Source organism: Monopterus albus, unplaced genomic scaffold (assembly GCF_001952655.1).
Source record: "Monopterus albus unplaced genomic scaffold, M_albus_1.0 scaffold153.1, whole genome shotgun sequence".
Classification (NCBI taxonomy): Eukaryota; Metazoa; Chordata; class Actinopteri; order Synbranchiformes; family Synbranchidae; genus Monopterus; species Monopterus albus.
The window spans coordinates 572612-593142 of NW_018128033.1; the positions used below are offsets into that span (position 1 = coordinate 572612).

Genomic DNA, 20531 nt, shown 5'->3' on the forward strand with positions numbered 1-20531 from the left:
ATACCTCCACCCCTTTTACGTTCTCATTCTGCCCTAAGGCCAGTATCACATCACATATTTTGGGTTTGTGTGATTAAATACACTGAGATTTTCACCATAAGCTACTTTTCAGGAGCAGTGGGGCTTTTGTGAAGTTCATATTAAAACAGATAAAGAGAGGAGAAGTGTTGAGGACAAGAAACAGACCTAGCATGAAGTTAAATGACTGATAGAAGCAGAGTACAAAGACAAGGTCTAAATCATTAGTGAAACCATCATCGTTGTCTGCAGCGTCTCTGTCATGTACTGTAAATCACTTCTTAACTCACTGCTTTATTCCACACTGTGGAAGCCACATAACTGTGAAACTGCCTACATGCCTGTCTGCCTTTTGTGCTTACACTGTACAGTATATGAGTTTATTTTAGAGCCCGGTGTGTGCATTTCTACTTGTGTTTATGCAAGCTTATGTCCCTGTGCTGCATGAGAGCCTGTTTGTTTCTATGTGTGTGCTTCTCATATCGCTGTTACAAAGAGCATCTGGGTGTGAACTGAGGTAAAGGAGGACCAGAGATGGTGGAGAATGAGGAGAGGATGACAAGAGGTGATAGAGACAGGACTTAAGTGATGGCCAGACTCAGAAAAGGAGGGGGGGAAAGGAGGGGAAAAGCTTATATGATAATGAGAGAGGGCTAAATGCATTTAAGGACAGTGAGAGAGACAAGGAAATGAGAAAATAAGAGAGACAGAGCGTGAAGAAGGAGTGCATGGCATTTGGCTTATTATGGTTTTTTCATAAGCAATGCTGAATAATGATGTCTCACTGCAGAAGGAACAAGGCGAGAAGAAGGAGAGAAGGGAAGGAAAGAGGAAGACAAATTAGATGGAAGCAGGGACATGAGACTGATTAAAAGGAGGACAAAAGGAGAGTCCATAAAAGAGTGGGCATGCAGGCAGTAAAAGAAAGTGGGTCAGAGAAAGGCACAAGACCAAATGAAAGATGATAGATGGGGTCCACTGGAAAGAGGAGGAAAGAGGCGAGGAGAGAGCGAAGGAGAGGAGGTGACTGTCAGGATGATTTGAACCTACCCTCAACAGACCCCTGACGCTGCACTTTTTCCTAAGCAGATGTGTGTGTGTGCGTGCGCACATGCGTACACATTCTTTCCAAACACTCCAAATAAAGATCTTACTTTCAGAGACAGCAGTGTGGTGAGCTAAGAGGAAACTATGAAGTACACAACCAAGTGCTGCCTCAAAAAGCCACATACAGGGGACTGTGGGAAAGAAAATTAGCATTACTCTGACTTTTCTAGATGTTGCCACATGTACAATATCACTTACTGTTCAATGAATATGCATCATAAATGTTCATCTGTCAACCATCAAGCTGTAGTTTCACTGGGATGATGTGTCAAACTATTTCTTGGCAGGTGCAGTGACTTCCTGAACCTTGTCACCCTGAGTTTGCATCTCATAGTCTGAGCAAGGACGTGTTGGAAGGTGACTCTTCACCAGAAGATAAAGGTGATCACTCAGAACAGCTTTGTAGTGACGTCCCCTCTGCGAGTGGAGCCAGCAGCTGCATTTGTTATGTTTCAGTCCTACATTCAGGGTTTTCCTTTAATTTGTCATCTGTCTGTATTCAGGTTACCGATTCAGCTTCGCTCTTACAGCGATGAAGTGAAAGTGATGGTTCAAAGTAACTCCAATGACAGCAAATGAGAGACTGCACAGTGTAAACACTTCAAAAATCTGTCTCTGACGACGTTCTCCTCACACCACACTGAAGTTGCAGGTTTAGGTGTTGTTAGCTAAAAGTGACAACAAGCATAAGGCACTCAGATTAAATAAAAGAAGATGTTTCTCAACATGCACAAACGCTACAGAAACAGCTGCTGAGTACATGACAACTGAAATCTGTCTACAATGATGGATTGACACGGTACCTCCATGCCTGTCATGTGATGCAAAAAGGGAAGTCCTGGTGAATCATCACTGGCCATAGCTATACCTCATCTTATCAGGGACACAAGCTCGTTTTGTTATTCAGTCTTCTTGTTCAGTTCCCTCACTTGCTTCAGCTGTCCCCATGCGCTCAAACTGCTCCAGCATATGAATCTTAATGAAAACATTTCTCTCTCTCCCTCTCTCTCTCTCTCTCTAATGACCCCCTTCATTGATTTTGACTGTGGAGTCAGCAGAGTGCTTGACAAAATGTGATGCATTATAGATTACACCTCAAATCGCAATCAGGACCATAATAGGTTAGATTGCATCAACACAGTGACATAAAACAATTTGTCTGACCTGAGCATGAAGATTCATACTGTAAGTGCACTGTCTGTGTGAGCGTGCATGTGTTGATACATGTTTTTGTGAAGGCACAGATGCAACCATATAATGTGTTTTTTATGTGATAAAGAGAGGCAGAGCCGAATCTTCTAATCTTGCAGCTACAACGTAGTCTTTGAAGAGAGACATACAGTACATGAATTTGTTATCCTAATAAGATGAATGCCTGTGTGTAGTCACCTCTCTATAAACTGAAGACAGCAGTTTTTTGGTTCTCAAAGCTGTAATCTACAAGCTTGAGAAATGAAACCTACTAGCCAAAACAATCTTATGACCATGTTCCATTTACTGTATGTGACAATTTAAGAAAAAACTGAATGTAACAATGAAATACAGACAAAAATAGACAGACAAGTTTGTCAGCCATAAGTTTCTGTGTGTGCCTTTGTATTACTTACATTATGGGGACCGAAACCTGTTAACACACTCACATTGTGGGGACCCGGCTTTCCTTGTGGGGACCAGAGGCTGGTCAAAGCCAAGTCACGGAAGTTTAAGGTGGCAACATGGTTTAAGGTTAGGGTCAGGGTTAGGCAAGTAGTGGTTATGGTTACGGTTAGGATAAGTCTACAGAAAATGAACGTAAGTCAATGTAAAGTCCCCACAAGGAATGCATGTGTGTGTGTGTGTGTGTGTGTGTGTGTGTGTGTGTGTGTGTGTGTGTGTGTGTATGTCAGTTTTGTTGCTCACAGCACTGGGTGGCTAGGTGCAGCATGGGTGAGAGGAAGAGTATTTTATGCATCAAATGGAGCCAAGCATAAGAACTGTAGAGTAAAACTGAACAAATAACGAGGACAAGGAGCCAGACAGAGAAGTCTTGTTCATTTCCACAGCACAGTGTAAAAGTAAAGCACAGCAGAGCAAAGCACAGCGGGTCTTCTCAGCCTTTCAGCCTTTCAACAGACAGCCAACCAGTGAAATATTGATGTTTCAATTTCCAGCATATATATTTATATAAATCTGAATGGGGAAACACATCTATCTATAATTGATATGGCTGACATGTTAATAACTGGATGGGGAAGCATCAGAACAGAGACATACTGTTATTTTGGGGGGGGGGGGGGGGGGACGGTGTGTGCATGTGAGAGTGGGTTTGTATTTGTTCTAAGTACTTTATTCTCTTACAATCACAGTGACCAGACAGGGCCAATAGCTTCATTTACTGTAACATGAATGACAGAAAATGTCACTAGTTACTGTTTTAGAAAAAAAAACAACTGCATTTTCTTGTTTGTGTGTTTTGCATCTAAGATTTTCACTCAGATTTTTCCAAAACATCTTTACACACCTTTTTAAAATGAAACATTTTCACATGCACTCATAGAATAATAAACAAACATTTGTGGAGACGAGATTTTTTTTTTGAATAGCCTGTCCATAATGTATGTGTCACTGGGCATTACCAGCAATGGTCACTTCATTTAAATGACCTGATCTGATTACATTAAGATTTTTTGTTACTTCTAATCCCATTTCTTCTTTTATCCCTTGTTAGAGTTTTTGTTTTAATATCCCTTTATATTTATCTGTAAATCATCGTGTAACCATGTTTGATGAAGGTGCTGTTCACATTTTATTTGCTTTTAAACATTTACCATTATTACAATTTTTGCTTTCTGAATGCATCTCTTTCATTACTTGTGTAACCTTATGTATGTGTTTGCATCTTAACCAGTCTCATAGCTCTCTGTCAGGATTTTCAATCATTTTGCAGCATGCCTGTAAGTTTTTCTGGCTGCCTTTATCTCTGCTTGCTGTCTATTAAATTCATGCTGTTTAACCGACTGCCTTTCTTTCAGTCTCACCATGCAACAGAAGCCAAACAGCCAAAAACAATGATGGACACCAAATACTTTAATCTGTCTTAATTCTTTCAAAGTGTGAAACTCACCCTTGAACAGCAAATGTGTTGTAATTAGACTTTGATAATTAGAGGAAAGGGACCAAGGGAGGTCCCAGAGTGATTATTATGGGATAACTGAAGCCAGAGAAACAGGAGGAGAGTGGGCTGCAGTTCACCAACTACACCCAACAACTGTCACTCAGAGTCAGGGTGGTGAAGACAGAAACTCCAGAGAGAAAGACAAGTAGCTGCAAATTCTCTTCTTTCCTTAGTTGCAACCTAACCTCTCAGGCATCTCCAAAGCTTTACATCTTTAATCCAGCCTTGTCCTGTAAACTCTGTTTACCATAAACCCCATGTGTTTAAAAATCCATCCACTCATCCATCCACCTCGTCCTTACCTGCAGTCCAGTTTTTCTATCTCAAAGTGTGGGTTAAAGTTGAGGACAATGCGCTGTGAAGGCTCGGGAGCTGTGATGACCCAATGACAGTTCTGGTGAGGTGGGTACTCCAGCGGGTAGCCAGGTGTGGTGATGTATCCGGCATCACTAGCGTCTAAATAGCCACCACATGGCTCAGATGCTAGATGAAGAGAAAGTGAAAGGTGGAATTAGACAGTGAAACCATCTAAAGTGCAGTGAGTTCAAAAAAGTCAAGCTGATGCAGATATAGCACATATTTATTTGTTGTTGCTGTGGTTCACTACCTTGCCTTGTGTAATATATGGAAATCTTCCAATACAAGTACAGTGTTTAAACTTTTTTTTACCATTTTAATCCACTGGTTCAGTGAATAAGGTCAATGAATAGTGTTTCCAAACATAATTAAAACAACATGGAAAAATCAAAGAGCAAAGGTTAAGAGGAGGAAAAGAAAAATGTGACCATTCAAAGTGAACATTTATTGCAGAATAAAATTAAGAAAGCAGGAAAAGACTGATCAGCTAAGATAATACTATGAAACTGTGACAATTTCCCTCGTGGCAGCAGATAAACAGTAAGTGTGCCGTCAGTATTGTTTGCTTCTCAAGGTTGACCAGGAGGATGTTAACACACCGAATGAGCTCATTCAAATAAATTTAATACATACTGTATATGATCTGACACTGGGAAAGGCAGCCAAACAGACAAAAATGCAGATAAGAGCTGTGTTTGCAGAGACAGGATATGAGAAACAAAGATGTGTGTGTATATCTGTTTCTGAGTGCGGAGTCAAAGGTCATTGCAGCATCACGACGTACAAAGACTCCATTCTGACCCAATACTTACACACACAGCCCTCCAGACACCACAGTTACTGTCGCAGGGCGGATTCACTTGTCAGCAGTCATAAGTCTGTGTCGTGTCATAGACAATGTCACTGATTCACTACAGCAGATGCACCCTGACATAGATGGGTAACTCATATGTATCTGTGACACCAATGGCATAACACACACAGCTCTACTGTATTTTAACTATGGTATCTATTGTGCACTACGCCCGCTGCTCTGCTTGATTGACTTTGACTCTGTCTGACTGAGTCTTTATGAACATTTTATATCTACTGAGCTTAAACCACCATGGTGGATAAATAATGAAAGCAGTCCAAGCACTTCCAAAATAAAGGCACAGTTTGAGCCACACTCTGTCAGAAATGAGTGAAAATAATACTTCACCAAGTTATTATATACTAGAGTCTTTCAGCACTTTCAGATAGATGACTAATTTTAGACAAGAACATATCTTAAACGTTTATTTATCCAAGGAATATTTCTGTACACAGCAGTGATTGCACAGTACATTGTGACCGCCAAAGATGATTTCTCAGCAACTATTTTTGGCGAAATGACATCCACGATGGACCATGTTATTCTAATAGCAACAGCATCTGTGATTGTCTGCTACTTGCTTGACTGTGTTTGGAAAGTGAGCAACCCCTGATATAATTTCCTGTTTGGAGAAAAAGAGAACAAACTCATAATCAACCCCTTATAAACAGTATTACTGTTTTGGTCAAGACTGTTCCTCTAGAAACAGAGGCAACATTCACTTTTAAAAAAATTATATTGATGTGACAACACTGTGTAACTTTTTGGTCTGTGCTTAGGCTATGATTTATTTATTGCCGCTGTGCTGAGGATGTGATATAGCCAAGTCAAACTACTCAGCAGACTACAACATGTTTTAACACTATAAATAGACAGGCTACTCTAAACCTCCTCTAAGTGGAGTCACACAGAAAACAGTAACACACACACACACAGTATAAACACCATCAGACACCTTTTCAAAGCAAATTCAGACAGAATAGCTGAAGATGCTGAATGCATGCACATGGGCTGATGCACACACCGTACACTCCAACGCTGAAGAACCAGCAAGGGGAGATGAAAACAGAGATCAGACCTGGACGCAAAGCACACAGTGTGACTGGCACTTTGGTGTGTACTATGTGCCTGTTGTCTACATCACACTGTCTACAAACAATTAATGGCCACCCCTCTGGATCCCTCTGTCACTCCTTTTGTCATGCTGTGAGACAGCCAGTACTCCCTCTCTCTCACTCTCTCATGAGTCTCTGGTACAGACAGAAGACTACTTTACTCTATTCTGCTTCAGCTTCAGACTCCAGCAACTTTCTCAACCGTCCAGCTGGTGGATATAAAGTGGACAGACACAATAACACAAACACCTGCACAGTCTCATACAATTCAGTAAAACCTATGTTTCAGGATCATTTATTTAATTTTCACTGAAATATGTCAGATATATTTGTACATTTGTCTACATCAGTCTCATATTTTCTGTTGATCAAGTATGAGTTTCTGTGGGTACCGTTTTTTTTTTTTTTGTTCTCCCCTTCATTTGGAATGTTGCCGATGAAGACGGCACCTCCAAGTGTCTGATGAATAACACTCGTGTGGTAGAGAGGCAGATGCAGTGTGTGTGTTAAATACTATGTCTGTTCTGCTTTAACAGCGCATTCATCTCTGCAAGCACACACAAAGTCGAGTATCACATAAGTGCTTGGGTTACATTAAATCCTTGTGCCACAGAATACTTTTTGAGTAAATCTGATATAATTTATTTGTTTGGGGAAGGCACACATACAGTAGATGTAGATATACACAATAAAATGATGCTGATGTGTAACTCATCAGTTGCTATAACATTAACGTCCTGCAGTTATAAAATGATACAGGGGAAGTGAAACATTGTCCTTTGAGCGGGATAGCTACTTGCTGCAGTATCTTTATGTATAAAACAATAAACTGTATAAACCCAGCCTCCAAAATATATCTGTAGCAATCCTAATTTGTATTCCACACTCCAGGACCCTGACTTGCATGCTGGGAAGAAAGTGTAATGTGTGTGCGTGTCAGAACAGAAGAGATGCTGAGTTTGGAAAAAGCTTGATTTCATGTCAAGAATTATGAGACGGGTAAAAGAGAGAGAAAGAGGAGGAGGAGGGAGAGAGTCTGCCAAAGAGCAAGAGAAAGAAAAACAACTAAAAAGATCTATTGTAAATAAGATGATTGCAACACTGAGAAAAGAGGAAGGAGGGAAATTTTTGTTAAAGGTACTTTCAACCTTGAAGGACAATTCTCCCCACTGGACTTCTTTTGTATTGATTCCAGGTCTAAGCAAATCCACTGTGAGTACAAATGTTAGAACAATGAGAGCAAAAACTACAAAAATGAGATCCAAGTTGTGGTTGAATGGAATCATCCATTAAATGTCTATTAAGTTATGTTGCATCATACCCCATCCTGCTTCAAGCAGCTGCATAGAATGCAGTCCACCTCGAGTTGGATTAAATATTCAGGCTTTCTACTCAAATACAAGCAGAAATACTACATTGTAAAATGATGTTATTAATAAGTAAAAGTTCTACATTCAAAATGTTGTTCAAGTAAAAATATACTCTATTACTTAATTTAAGATTAGTGGATTTTATAGCAGATGCATCAGTGTTTATGGGCCATGTTCAGATGCTGGAAGTCAGACGGGTACGATGAGTACCCAGCCTGGTGACACTCGTGGTACCCGATGGGTACCCCTAAAAATTTATCTGTAATGGGTGAAAAATATGTATATATTAATTCACGGGTACAGGCATGGGTAAAAAAAATAGACTAAATGCAGTTGGGTAACAAGTAAAATAAAACATTTTAATTTTAAAAATAAATAAATACACATGCAGCTTCTTTTAAACATCTAATCCGGCATCATTTTACCAGGCCTAAATAACCGATACATTTATTGTGAAGGCCTGAGGCACAACTGTTGACCCGTCATCTCACATCCAGGTAATAGGACGTCATTCAGACATCAACATAGATGTCAGTGTGTCAAAATGGATAACCTAAAGGTAAAAATAGCCAGTGGTTAATACAAAATTGTGGACAATACGTCATTGAAGGCCAATTTGGACGTGTGGGAGAAATTCAGTGGTTACAGACAGCTTTGCCAGGAAGTGTCAGCGTTTGATAGCCACAAGCGAGGCACTTCCTCACTAAGGGAGCAGCTGCAGAGCCCAGGTGCTGTGTCCATCAACAGAAACTTTTCCAAGAACACAACTCTCAAGCAGTTTAAAGTAAGTGACTGTGTATCTTAAAGTCTATTTTAATTACTGGTTTGGTTTGGGTTGCAGGTCTTATGTTAACAGGTCAGGTTGGATCCGGATTTCATTTAGAATTAACCTCGGGTGACAGGTTGGGTCCAGTATGGTGCTTTGCTGGTGTGGGTGGGTGGGGGTTTGGAGGACTCTGCTGGAATTGAAGCTACTATTACCTACTTTATAGATTTGGTCTATTTAAAAATCTCTAGACATGCATTACATTTTGAGTGTGTAGTGAAGTAGAAAGTACAGAAATGTAGTGAAGCAGAACGATGAAGCATCATCAAATGGTGAACCACAAAACTGTAGTGATGTACAGAAAATCCACTTAGTTACATTCCACCACTGACTCTGAAACGTTTGTGGTGAGTCATACTGAGCTGCAAACAACAGCACGACATCAAAACATCGCCATTTTCTCGGTCGGTCTGTCGCTCACAGAAGATGCAAACACTTGCCTCCTCTTGACCCCAGACTTCCCAAAGGACAGCTCTTCTCTCAACCACATCAGCATGTGTACACTTCAGTGAGAGTTGAATTTAGACAACATATTCACAACAACAAACACACAAACACAAACCACTGAACATCACAGGCTAAACCACACACACACACACACACACACACACACACACACACACAGGATAAGCAGCAGTAAACGGTGCTAAGCAGTCAGGGAGGGATATGAGACAGGCCACTGCATTATTTATGGATCCCCACCACATTTAGTATTTCATCCCGGTAACACCTATTCAGCAACTTTTCCCCACATGCACATACCTCCACACAAATACACACAGATGCAATGCATCCATACAGAACTGTTATAAAACGCTGAACAGAAATGCACACAGAGGGACACACAAACAACTGTGCAAAGTTACAGACTTGTAGAAAAACATACACTTCCACATGGAGTTGCTTTGCAAAACTGAACTAGATCCTTGTTTATTGGCCCCAAATGCAAATTCTTTGTCCTTATTTCTAAGTTCTCTTACAGATTCATTTTCCCTCTTAGTAGGGATTTTGATGTGACTCCAAAGAGACGTTTCTCAGTCTGTCGCAATCAATTTGCTTGTCTGCCAGAGTTTTGCTAATGTGTTGGACCCTAGTCCACATTCATTTTCACTGGCCGGAGCTCATAATGAAAGCATTAGTGGTTTAGAAAAATTGTGTTTCAAAGTGAGAAAGTGTGTTTCACGCAGCTAACTGGGGAGCTTATTATTTCAAAGTATCGACTTAATATCTACCACCACTAGCCCAGATACCCAAATCAGTATAGTGAGTCTCACATTCTCGTTATTGTGACCTTCTAAAGTCATGGCCAAAAGTATTGGTTGCCCTACATTTCTGTCAGATAACACACCACTTCTCCCAGAAAATGACTGCTTTTTTGTGTTGTTCCAGTGTAAACAAAAGAAATAAACATGAGAATACCAAGAACAGAGAAAAAAGCCAAATTTGATCCATTCCACACAGAACTCCAAAACTGGACTGGACTTTTTCACTGACACCGTTTTAAAATCAACAGAAATAGTTGTATTTCAAGCATGTAATTGTAATTGTAATTTGTAATGAAACTCACCTGTAGTGATCAACAGGTGCTGGCAACATAGAAACCACACTGGTAACCAGTTAAAATGGAGAAAAGTCAACTCAGCCTTTGCGTGGTGTGGACCACACTGAGCAAGGAGAAAAGAAAGAAGAGCAAAGAATTGTCTGAGGATTTGAGAAGCCTGGAAAAGCCTGGACAGTCTCAAGGCTCCAAGTCCATCTCCAGAGATCTGGCTCTTTCTGTGTCCACTGTGCACAACATTGTCAAGACGTTTACAGCCCATGGCGCTGGAGCTAATCTCCCTGGATGTGGACGAAAGACAAGAATAGACAGATTGCTCTACAGATAGAAGAATTGTTCAAATGGTGGATAAAGAACCTCGATTGACTTCCAAACAAATTCAGCCTGACCTGCAGTGCCCACAGTGCCAGCTTGCACTATCTGTTGCCATCTGAATACCAAAAAATGCTTTGGTAGGAGACCCAGGGGACCCACTGCTGACACAGAGACATAAAAAAGACAGACTGGAGTTTGCCAAAACTTACCTGAGGAAGCCACAGTCCTTCTGGGAGAATATGCTGTGGTCAGATGAGACTGAAATAGAGCTTTTTGGTCGAGCACATCATTCTACTGTTATCAGAAAACTAAATGAGGCCTTCAAAGAAAAGAACATGGTCCCTACAGTCAAACACAGTGGAGGTTCACTGAGGGTTTGGGGTTGCTTTGCTGCTTCAGCCTCTAGATGTCTTGACTGTGTGTATGGCATTATGAAACCTGAAGACTACCAATAAATTCTGGGGCACAGTGTAGGTCCCAGTGTCAGAGTTTGGTGTCCGTCAGAGGTCATGGGTCTTACAGCAGGACAGTGACCCAAAGCAGACTTCAAAAAGCACATGAAGTGGTTTCAGACAATGAGCTGGAGAGTTCTGAAGGTTACAGGAAGTGATTGATTTCAGTTATTTTGTTCACAGTTACTGTATTTTGTGTGCTACAAAATATTAAGTTGAGGGTGTCAATAATCCTGTCCAGTCTGTTTCTGGACTTCTGTGTAGAATGGATCAGATTTGGCTTTTATTCTCTGATTGTTTGTGTTGTTCCAATGCAAACAAAAGAAATAAACATGACAATACCAAAGGATTACAACAGTTTTCTAGAAGAAGTGGTGCGTTGTCTGACAGAAATGCAGTTTTGCCATTATTTTGGCCATGAGTGTAGGAAGCAGGTCCCCAAATTTAACAATCAATAGACACTGAACATCTGCATCACAGCCTGAGGGGAAAAAAATCGTAATTTTCTTATTCATTTCGTTGCATGTTTTGCTATTTACAAAGTATTATCAGTAGGGCAACTTGGTTCCAGCATCAGAAAGCAATATGTACAATTTATGTGCTCTGGAAATACAAGAAACACCAAAAATGACAAGCTGTAATGTCTTCTTTGGAACAAAACCAAGGAACTTTTAGTCATCAAAACCTTAGGGATGGATAGAAAGAGAAAGGAGAGAAAGAAAAGGTGAAAAAAGCAGAGCAGGATGGATGAAAAAGAGACAGAGAAATGCCAGAACATCTGTCTCTCATCACAGGAAAAGAGAAAGTCAGCAGCTCAGAAAAGCTCACTAGACAGAAATCACAACCTAAGTACACGCACACAGACAGACACACAAACAGGTGGGGTTGTGCTTTTCTCCAGGTGCCCTGCATTAAGCCATGGTGGAAAACTACAGAGAGAACAGAGACCGAGAGTGCGTGCGTGTGTGTGTGTGTGTGTGTGTGTGTGTGTGTGTGTGTGTGTGTGTATGGCTGTGAAATACAGGGAGGGACGGTGGACGACTACAAAGGATATAAGCAACAAAAAGAATGATGGGAAAACTGAGAGAAGAGAGACAAAGGCTCATAAAAACAAAGGATGAGTGTGTGATACAGAAAAAGAACGGACACGAGAACAAGCTTCTCGGTTCAAAAGTAAAGACTATGTGATTGAAGGGGCTTTAGAAAGCAGAGAGAGAGTATAACAGTGGACAAAGGAAGATAGTGAGAATGATTTAAGATCAATAAGAGAGAGAAAGCAACGACTAAAGGTAAAACTCGCTGAAGGAAAACATTTTGAGAATGGGGACTTTGTCACTTGAAAATGTACATATGTTGTTTTGGGGCACTTGATAAAATGACAGATTTTGTTGTGTTCATGGGATTAGAGTCTCACACTATTAAGTATGATCATAAGGGCCTTTAAATGACCCCTTCCATTATTAGTTTACCAAAAGAGTCAAGGGCTGTGCTAAAGTAATACAACCAGGACTGTTTTGGATATACCAGCCAACCTACTCTGTATGTATAAATAAAGTTTAAATAAACACCAGCACTGCTACAGAGGGTTTCTGCCACCACAAATCAGTAGTTTGGGCGTATCTTCTGGTTTACTCTTTTAAAGCCGCTCTAACTAATTTCTGTTCATCGACTTGAGGATCTAGTGAGACTCAGAAAAAACTAACAAGTTGCTGCTAACAGCTTTTGGCCCTCTCATTTCCTAGTGACAAATAAAATCATATTATTTCAATACAAAGGTAAAATCACGACCACACTAAGTCGTTAAGGTTACCAAAGCCAACACATTAACATTAGATGCTAATGCATCCGGAAGGAAAAACACCACATCGGAGTCACATTTGAATCATTTGGCTGCTTTCAGCACTCTCCATCTCAAAAAGCCAAACTGATGTCCTAGCCTCTCTGTGTAAAATAATGTGACCTCTTCAATCTGGCAGCCACTGTTTTGGACTTTTAGCTGCCAAGAGCTACCGCGTGGCTGGGTATTTGAAATGACTACTCACAACTTGACAAACACTTTTTCACAAATACTTCTTCGCCTTCACTAGGTGGCTAATTTATGAATCAGACACTGACAACACAGGGTAGAGAAGCTGGAATAACAACAGAAGAGCTGCAGACAGGGGAGAGACACCATGTCCTGTCTTATTTTCACTTGATGTATCAGACAGTGTGTATAGTTTTTACACTTTCAGGTAACTGAAATGAAAATGATGAAAGCAGAATTGCTATACTTCAACATTTTAAGATGTGTGTGAATTGCACTTGAACACGCCATGCAAACACATTTCTGTTGAGCTTCCATTGGTTTCAAGGCAGAGAAAACAAAGGTGAGAAATGCATAAACTCAGAGTTCGAGAAAACAGGCAAAAAGTGAAACAGTAAGATTTCCCACTGTAACAAAGTGGGACCAAGAGAGGGTAAGGAAGGTTTCTTAATTGGAGCGAGGGAAAACACTGACACGATGTGGAGAAAGAGACAGAGTCAACTATTAAAGGAGAGGTGAAGTGCCATGAAAAGAGGAAAACAAGTGGATGATTCAGTGCGAAGGGAGAGAGGGGGGAAGGAAAACAACCTGTGGCCTCGCACGTCACGGCTCTGGAGGGACTACTGAAGACACAGAGGGCTTAGCTGGCACACACACACACACACACACACACACACACACACACACACACACACAGATCATTCTGCGTGCAAAGGTTTTTAAAAGTGAGGACATACAAATATCCTCATTTCAAGGATTTCCATGATCTCCCTTTCTCTCTGAGGACCTTTGTTCCTGCACAGAGATACAAACACAAACACACACTGATCTAACCACCCTCTCTAATTACTCAAGTCATTACCAATGGCCAGTGAAGACACTAGAATACTATTAGTTTTACTAATGACATGATAACTGTAATTAGAACATCCTGCTGGACCCACTAATTGTCCTTTCCCTTTTACAGACAAGAGCGAGAGAGAGAAATGCAGAGAGTGTGCAGAGGGTTAATTGGCTTAATGTTTATTTGTTCGTTGCAAACTAGGTTGTTGTTGTTGTTGCCAGTCGCCCAGCCGCTCTGTTGTTAGGGCATTATTACTCTAATGATTGAAAGTCTAACATCCTCTCATTTGATTTGCAAATTTCTCTGTTTAAAAGTTGCATAGCTAATTAGTACTTGGATGCGCCTTTAAAAAATGGAAAAGAAAAACACAGCACCTGCCTGAATCTCTAAGTAAACAAGGATAACCTTTAATCCTGAAACCTGGTGGAATACACCTGCTACCTGAGAGATAATTAAAATGAAATCAGTTTTGAAGAAAGTCTCCAGCAAAGCGTCACCTGCCAGAGATTAGCATCACAGTCACATACAGTACAAAGATTTAGACAACCATCACAGTATGGGGACTGCTTGAAATGATTTAATTAGAGTTGACTACTATTTCTAAAAACAGTTTAGGCTTCTGTGAGGAACTGTTTTAGATTTGCCCATAAAACTGCAGTCAGAGCACCCGTTTGTCATTTTGTTGTCATGACTATGATTAAATAGAAACCTAAACTGTTAATCTATATTCTAACTAGAGTATATATTAATAATGTGCTTTACCTTGGCCAGAAAGACTCTTGTGCTTGACAGCAGAGAGGAATATATCTGAGTTAGTTTACTGCAGGTGGCCTCACTCAGCTACTGCTTCACGCGCTGCCGCTTTCCTCTTACTTCACAATTATGCCTCTCTTGCTTTCTCTTGCTCTGTTGCTCCATCTCCATTACACTCCCAAATGCTACTCCAAATCCAAATCCTTACTCCTTGCTCTCCATCTCTGCTCACTCTTTCTGTTTTTATTGCCCTATTGTTTCAGTCTGCTTTACTGGGATGAAGTCGTGTTGGTAAAGCATCACAAATGAGTTTTACATTATAATTTCACGTCGTGAGTATTAACAAATCATTTAATGCATCTGACAATGCAGCAGTAATAAAGAATAACTCTGGGGATAAAAACAATCAGAGAAAATGACAAGATAATGTGGTAAAAGCATGAACAGACGAGCTGATTTCAGAGTCACTAATTGTCCTTTCACTTTATACTCTGCTGCAATACATTTTGCTGCTAATTTACAGCGTTCATTCTTTTACTCTTTCTTATGCTGTTATTTGACGTGCCACACAAATACACTGGTGTATTTGTGGCCTTTCTAAAGGATGCTTGCCAATCTTCATATCTTCATATTAAGTGAGTAATTATCCAGAGTAACACTAAATTACAGTGAAAGGGACAAATACAGTTACAGCTAATAACTTATCATTTCAGAGTACTTACACAGAATGGCTGTGAATCAATTCATTAACCCCTTTGTGTGAACAAATAACATGGATGGTTTGTTTTGTTGATGGTGTCATGATTCGGTTCCGCTGCTTCCTGTCCGGCTGTTATTTTGACTTTACTTCCTGTTTTTGTTTCACCTTAGTTTCGGTCTTTTTTACGTTCTTCATCACTCACATTGGTTTCACCTGTTTCGTTATTGTTTCACCTCTATTTAGGCAGCGTCCTCCCACCAGGACGCTGTCAGATTGTTCTAGACCCCAGCTCTGACTTTCCAGCATTTTCTTCGGTTTTGGTATTTTGTGGTTCTGATCCCGGACTGTTACCTCAGACTATTCTATTCTGCCTCGCCCTCTTGTTACAGACTGCCACGGTGTATGATTATCAGACTTTCTCTTTTGGACAATGAACTTTGGATTCCCCTGGATGTATGTGTTTGCTGGCTCTGACCTGGGACTGATACCGACCGTGAGTTTTGTGTTTCATCTTTTCTTGTATGGTTTTGTTTAGTTTTAGTTCTCTTATTAAAGAGACGGTTTTGTTCAACACTTCCTCGTCTGGCCTTTTAATTGAGTTCACTAAACACTTTTCGGCAGCATCGCGCGCCGTTTCTGACAGATGGCCAACGGAAGCTGACAAAGCATTACAGCCCACACCAATGTAAGATTTGATTCTTACAGACTGATTCCCACAGCAGCTGGTTATCATGGGCATGCTGTAGGGCTAAAGCTTGAGGCTAGAAAATAACAAATGCATTAAGAAGCTCAGTCACACTTAGAATACACAGTGTACATACAGTAGAGTTGCCTTTTGACTCTTCAGCACAGTGACCCAGCATATTAAGACTAAAAGTATGAGCAGACATGATACTCCCTGCTTTGGCTCATGCATTAAAGCACATACATAGAAATTACATCATTTGCAGAGTTAGTGAAAGCTAAATATGCTAACTTATCTTGCTCTAGGTCAGTGACAATCTTCAAAAAGTGAAGAAGACACTTGTCTCCCTAATGAAATCAGATCGGTAAAAGCCACTACTTTGCATACCTGTGGACAATTTCACCCCACTGTGAGCTCACTTCCTACACTCTGTGTCACAGTGAGCCTGTTTCAACATCCAGCATATTTCAGCAGAAACACTATAGAGGTAGACAGCTGGTCTTGAGTGGCCAATTATGTCCGTTTATCTCCCTTCGAGGCACAGCTGTGATCAAACAGAATGAAGAAACAGGATCAAACAGCGGGACTGAAAATCATTCTTCCGTCTCATTCACTTATTTTTGCAGCTTTGTTCTGCCTGTTTCTGTCTCTGTTGCTTCCTCCCTCTGTACTCCTATCCTTCCTGCTTCTCTCTCTATATACTATATACATGCACTTCTAAGTCACTATACTTCCCTTGCTCATCTCTCCGGAGACAGCACAGCTGAGGCATCTGTAAAAGTTTACTGCTGAGGAAGGTTCATCTTGCATCGCCTACTGCTGAGCATGTGTGTTCCTGTAGTTCTCAGTGTACAGTAGGGGAGCTCTCAAGGGAGTGCCCTGAAAATGTAAGGCTCATCTTATCTATTGTCAGACACTCAAAATCTGTTGTCAAAAAATAAATTAAAATAAATTACTGAATACCAAATAAATAATGTCATGGTTTACAAAACGATGACCAATGGTATAAGAAAATGTTCTGCTCTAATAAGAATCTCATCAGATGCTTCTTGTTTCAGTGCTGGTTGATGTAAGCTGTTGCCCAGCTGCTGTTGGTCTGGAAAGAACGATCTCAGAAATGCTCTAAGTTTTACATTCTGTGTCAGCAAACATGTATAGGTGGCATCACCCAAGCTGGCTGTTCATAGTGGCCTATAAACTGACTGACAATTTCAGTGAATACACAGCAGAAATACCCACACACAGCAGTTTGTTTCATAGCACATATCTTCTCACAAGTGAAGTGAAATGTGATGTAAAGAATGCTTGGAGTGTGCTCTCCGTTCACTGTGTTTCTCCAAAACAACATTTGGCAGACAAGCCACTTGATCCAAGTCATGAGATCTGCAAAAGCCCCTGCTAACCTCCTGAAAAAGCTCTAAATCAATAAAAACCTAGAATGCAGCCAACTTCTCCACAGCTGCCTTTTTCCTCTTTTTTTCCAACTTGTGTACACACACACAAATACAAATGTATCGGAAAGCAGAAAGAGGGCCTTAAGGCGAGATTATAAAAAATATTCTGCCATCTTCTCAGTCTCTTTTGCATAAACAGTTATGAGAAACCATTAGAAACAGTGTGTATCTGATTGTGAGGAAAATTTTTCACCCCCCTCATGTTTTAGATCTTCAGTCTGTGAAAACTGAAGATACATTTTTTTGCTTCTGAAATTATGAAAGACAGTGTAAAATGTCACGGATTTCATTCTCTCCTTTCATAAAGCGAATCCATCTTAAAAACAACCAGCACTGGTTCTCATTGGCTGAGACGCTTCAAGTTGGCCCCCAAACGCACACCTGTAGCAGCGTAACGGCCAATTTAAGCACTGATGTTTTGGTCTGGAGTCACAGCGGTATGTTTGACCAAACAGACTAAATGGCTTCTTTGTGTACCAGAGAAACTCACTCCATAAAAATAAAGAGTTCTATTCCCTGTGCGTAAAGATTGTCACATCTAATGGAGTACAGCGCGGAGCTTATAGCTTTTCTCACATCACGGCTTTGATCGCCTGTATACAGAAGTAAAGTGGTGATGGGTGGAGCAGCAAACCCATCGCTCACATGTAGGCTACTAGGGGACTGACAGACCTCCGCAGCCTTGGCAGTTGGGAGCGGAATGGAATCAGAACAGCGCCAGTCCTGCCCTCCGGCAGACGGACGCAGTCACTCCGTCTCTCTCCTCGTACCAAACAGCAGCATTTCAGCGGATAGCTCTGTCCTGGCAAAGTTTTGAAATGCATGTAGCTGCCAGCATTTTAGGAAAAAACTCTTTCAAGGAATCTTACAAGACTGCACCGTAGTGACACGTTATGAGATAAAACGTGAGGTCATTGTTGAGTTACTGTCTCACAGAGAACTGACGGTGATATTAGCCCCGATAGGTAGATTATATAGGAACAGTAGGCTACAGTGATTTTTCATTAGCTCTCCCCTTGACAGTCATTGATTAGGCTGCAGATTAAAATCCACAGCATATGGTTGAGATCCTTTCAAGAAGACAAAATCAATGTTGGGATCACGCCCACATCCCAACATCCCTTAATTATTATAGGACAGAGTGAAACCAGAAGTGGAGTGGGACGATGAAATGGTTGCGGGTGGTAACGACATGTTTGTAAAATCGCCTTGATGAATTGTCCGCGCAGAGAAAGAGTCAACACAAAGCAACAACCCTAACGCAAATAAATATCTTTAAGGACACTTATTTGTTAGAGGAAAACGCAACTGGTTTTATGTTTGTGCACAGTCATTAGCCTGCAAGTTGTTTATTCAGTTTTCGGTGTTAACGCCGACCGAACGAGATGGGCCATGCAGAGTTATAAGATCACAGAACATCCAGTAGCAGGACTCTCCCCATTAATTGTTCTAAAACTGAAGTCATCAGTGTCCCTCATCACTATTTGTATCAGCGCATTATTTCAAAGGACGTGAAAACTGAGGTAACCTCTGGCCTGTATAGTCACAAAATGCGTAATGGTGGTTTCCCCAAAACAATTTGTTAATTCACTTCGCATTTTGGGGAAAACACGTTTTTTCCCTACTAAACAACAATCTCTGGTGTGTTTTACAGACTCCATGTTTGGCTTGTGGATAGGAGAAATGTTTTCTCTCAAAAAGAGGTTTAATTTCCACCTGCGCGTAACACATGGATTTCAAGGGGCAACAAAACTATCAAACTTACCTCCTTCTTCTGCTTTGACCGCTGGAGGCAACAGAAGAGCCAGTAAACATCCACATAACCATATATATAAATCCATCTTCTGTGGAGAAAAATCAGCTCTTCTCCCCTCTTTTATTCACTTTATTTGAGAAAGGTGCAGTCCAGTCTCCTTTTCTTCTGGGAGGTTTCTGTTCCTCTCAAGCGCAACACGACTCGTAACCAAGACCCACTACTAATGCAGAGCTGCCTTCATTGGGCTCTCCGACAATATCAAGCTGAATAAAAAACAGTTTGCATGGGTTGTGTCAATGTGTGACACTGCTTTTGATCAGCGCATACTGATCAGAAATCAACGCAGGTTTCACTCAAAACACATTTTAAAAGCCGCGAAATCCATTTCGGTGCGCACAATCGGCAGGACTGTGTCCCTCTGTTAATCAAAGCGCGCATGGGAATATAGACCTCGTCAACACGGGTGACAGGCAAAATCATAAGTTTCAAATAAAGTAGAAATCAATGGCTGAAACCACCAAAACAACCAAAAACATCTACTATTAAGTCTGACAAAATCGGAAAAGTGACGCGGGCCTTTCCCCTTCGGTTCAATAAAATATTCCAAAATGTTTTGTACTGCCCGACTTTCAACTGGTGCATTTACTTGGACAGAGTACATGTGTTTAAGAAAGAAAAAAATCTTTTCTCCATTTGTACCCTCCTTTTATTCTGTCTTGATAACAGTCCGCTCTGGCGCAAAAGAAAACCCAAGATCTCCAGGAGGAGGCAGCTCGGGAGTGCGTGCGTAAAACCAAACGAGAGAAACGTGCAGTCTCTCCGCTCTCCTCCTACAAACTGTGCGTTTCTTCACTGAAACTGGCTTTTTCTGTTGTTCCTCTCTCTCGCTCTCCTTAATGCCCAGTCTGTGTCTCTCTCTCTGTCTCTTAATCTCTCCCCCGGCAGCTCCGACAGCGTGCTCCTTCCCCTCCGATCTCCGCCGGGTTTGTGGCAGCGAGCACGACTGCTCACTCAGTCCCCTGTCACGGTGTGCGTGCACGTCGCGTGTGCGCGTGTATCGGATTACAGTAGACACCTCGGCCCGCCTCCACACAGCCCCTCGCTGATTAAAGAGCTGTTTCATCTCTCTTACTCTTCTCCTTTTTTGCCTCACCCTCTTTTACCTTCCGAAATCACCCCAACCTCTCA

General features: G+C 41.1%; 1 protein-coding gene across 2 annotated transcripts in view; it reads right to left on the minus strand.

The window, feature by feature from the left end:
* Positions 1-20336, minus strand: part of LOC109968548 (neuropilin-2-like) — a 91597-nt gene extending 71261 nt beyond the window's left edge. For both annotated transcript variants that reach the window (XM_020614891.1, XM_020614892.1), the window contains exons 1-2: positions 19353-20336; positions 4582-4762 (exon numbers count right to left, since the gene is read on the minus strand). In XM_020614891.1, coding sequence (XP_020470547.1) covers positions 4582-4762; positions 19353-19428 — 257 coding nt within the window. In that variant the 5' untranslated portion in view covers positions 19429-20336. The remainder of the gene's footprint in view (positions 1-4581; positions 4763-19352) is intronic.
* Between the last annotated feature and the right edge of the window lie 195 nt (positions 20337-20531).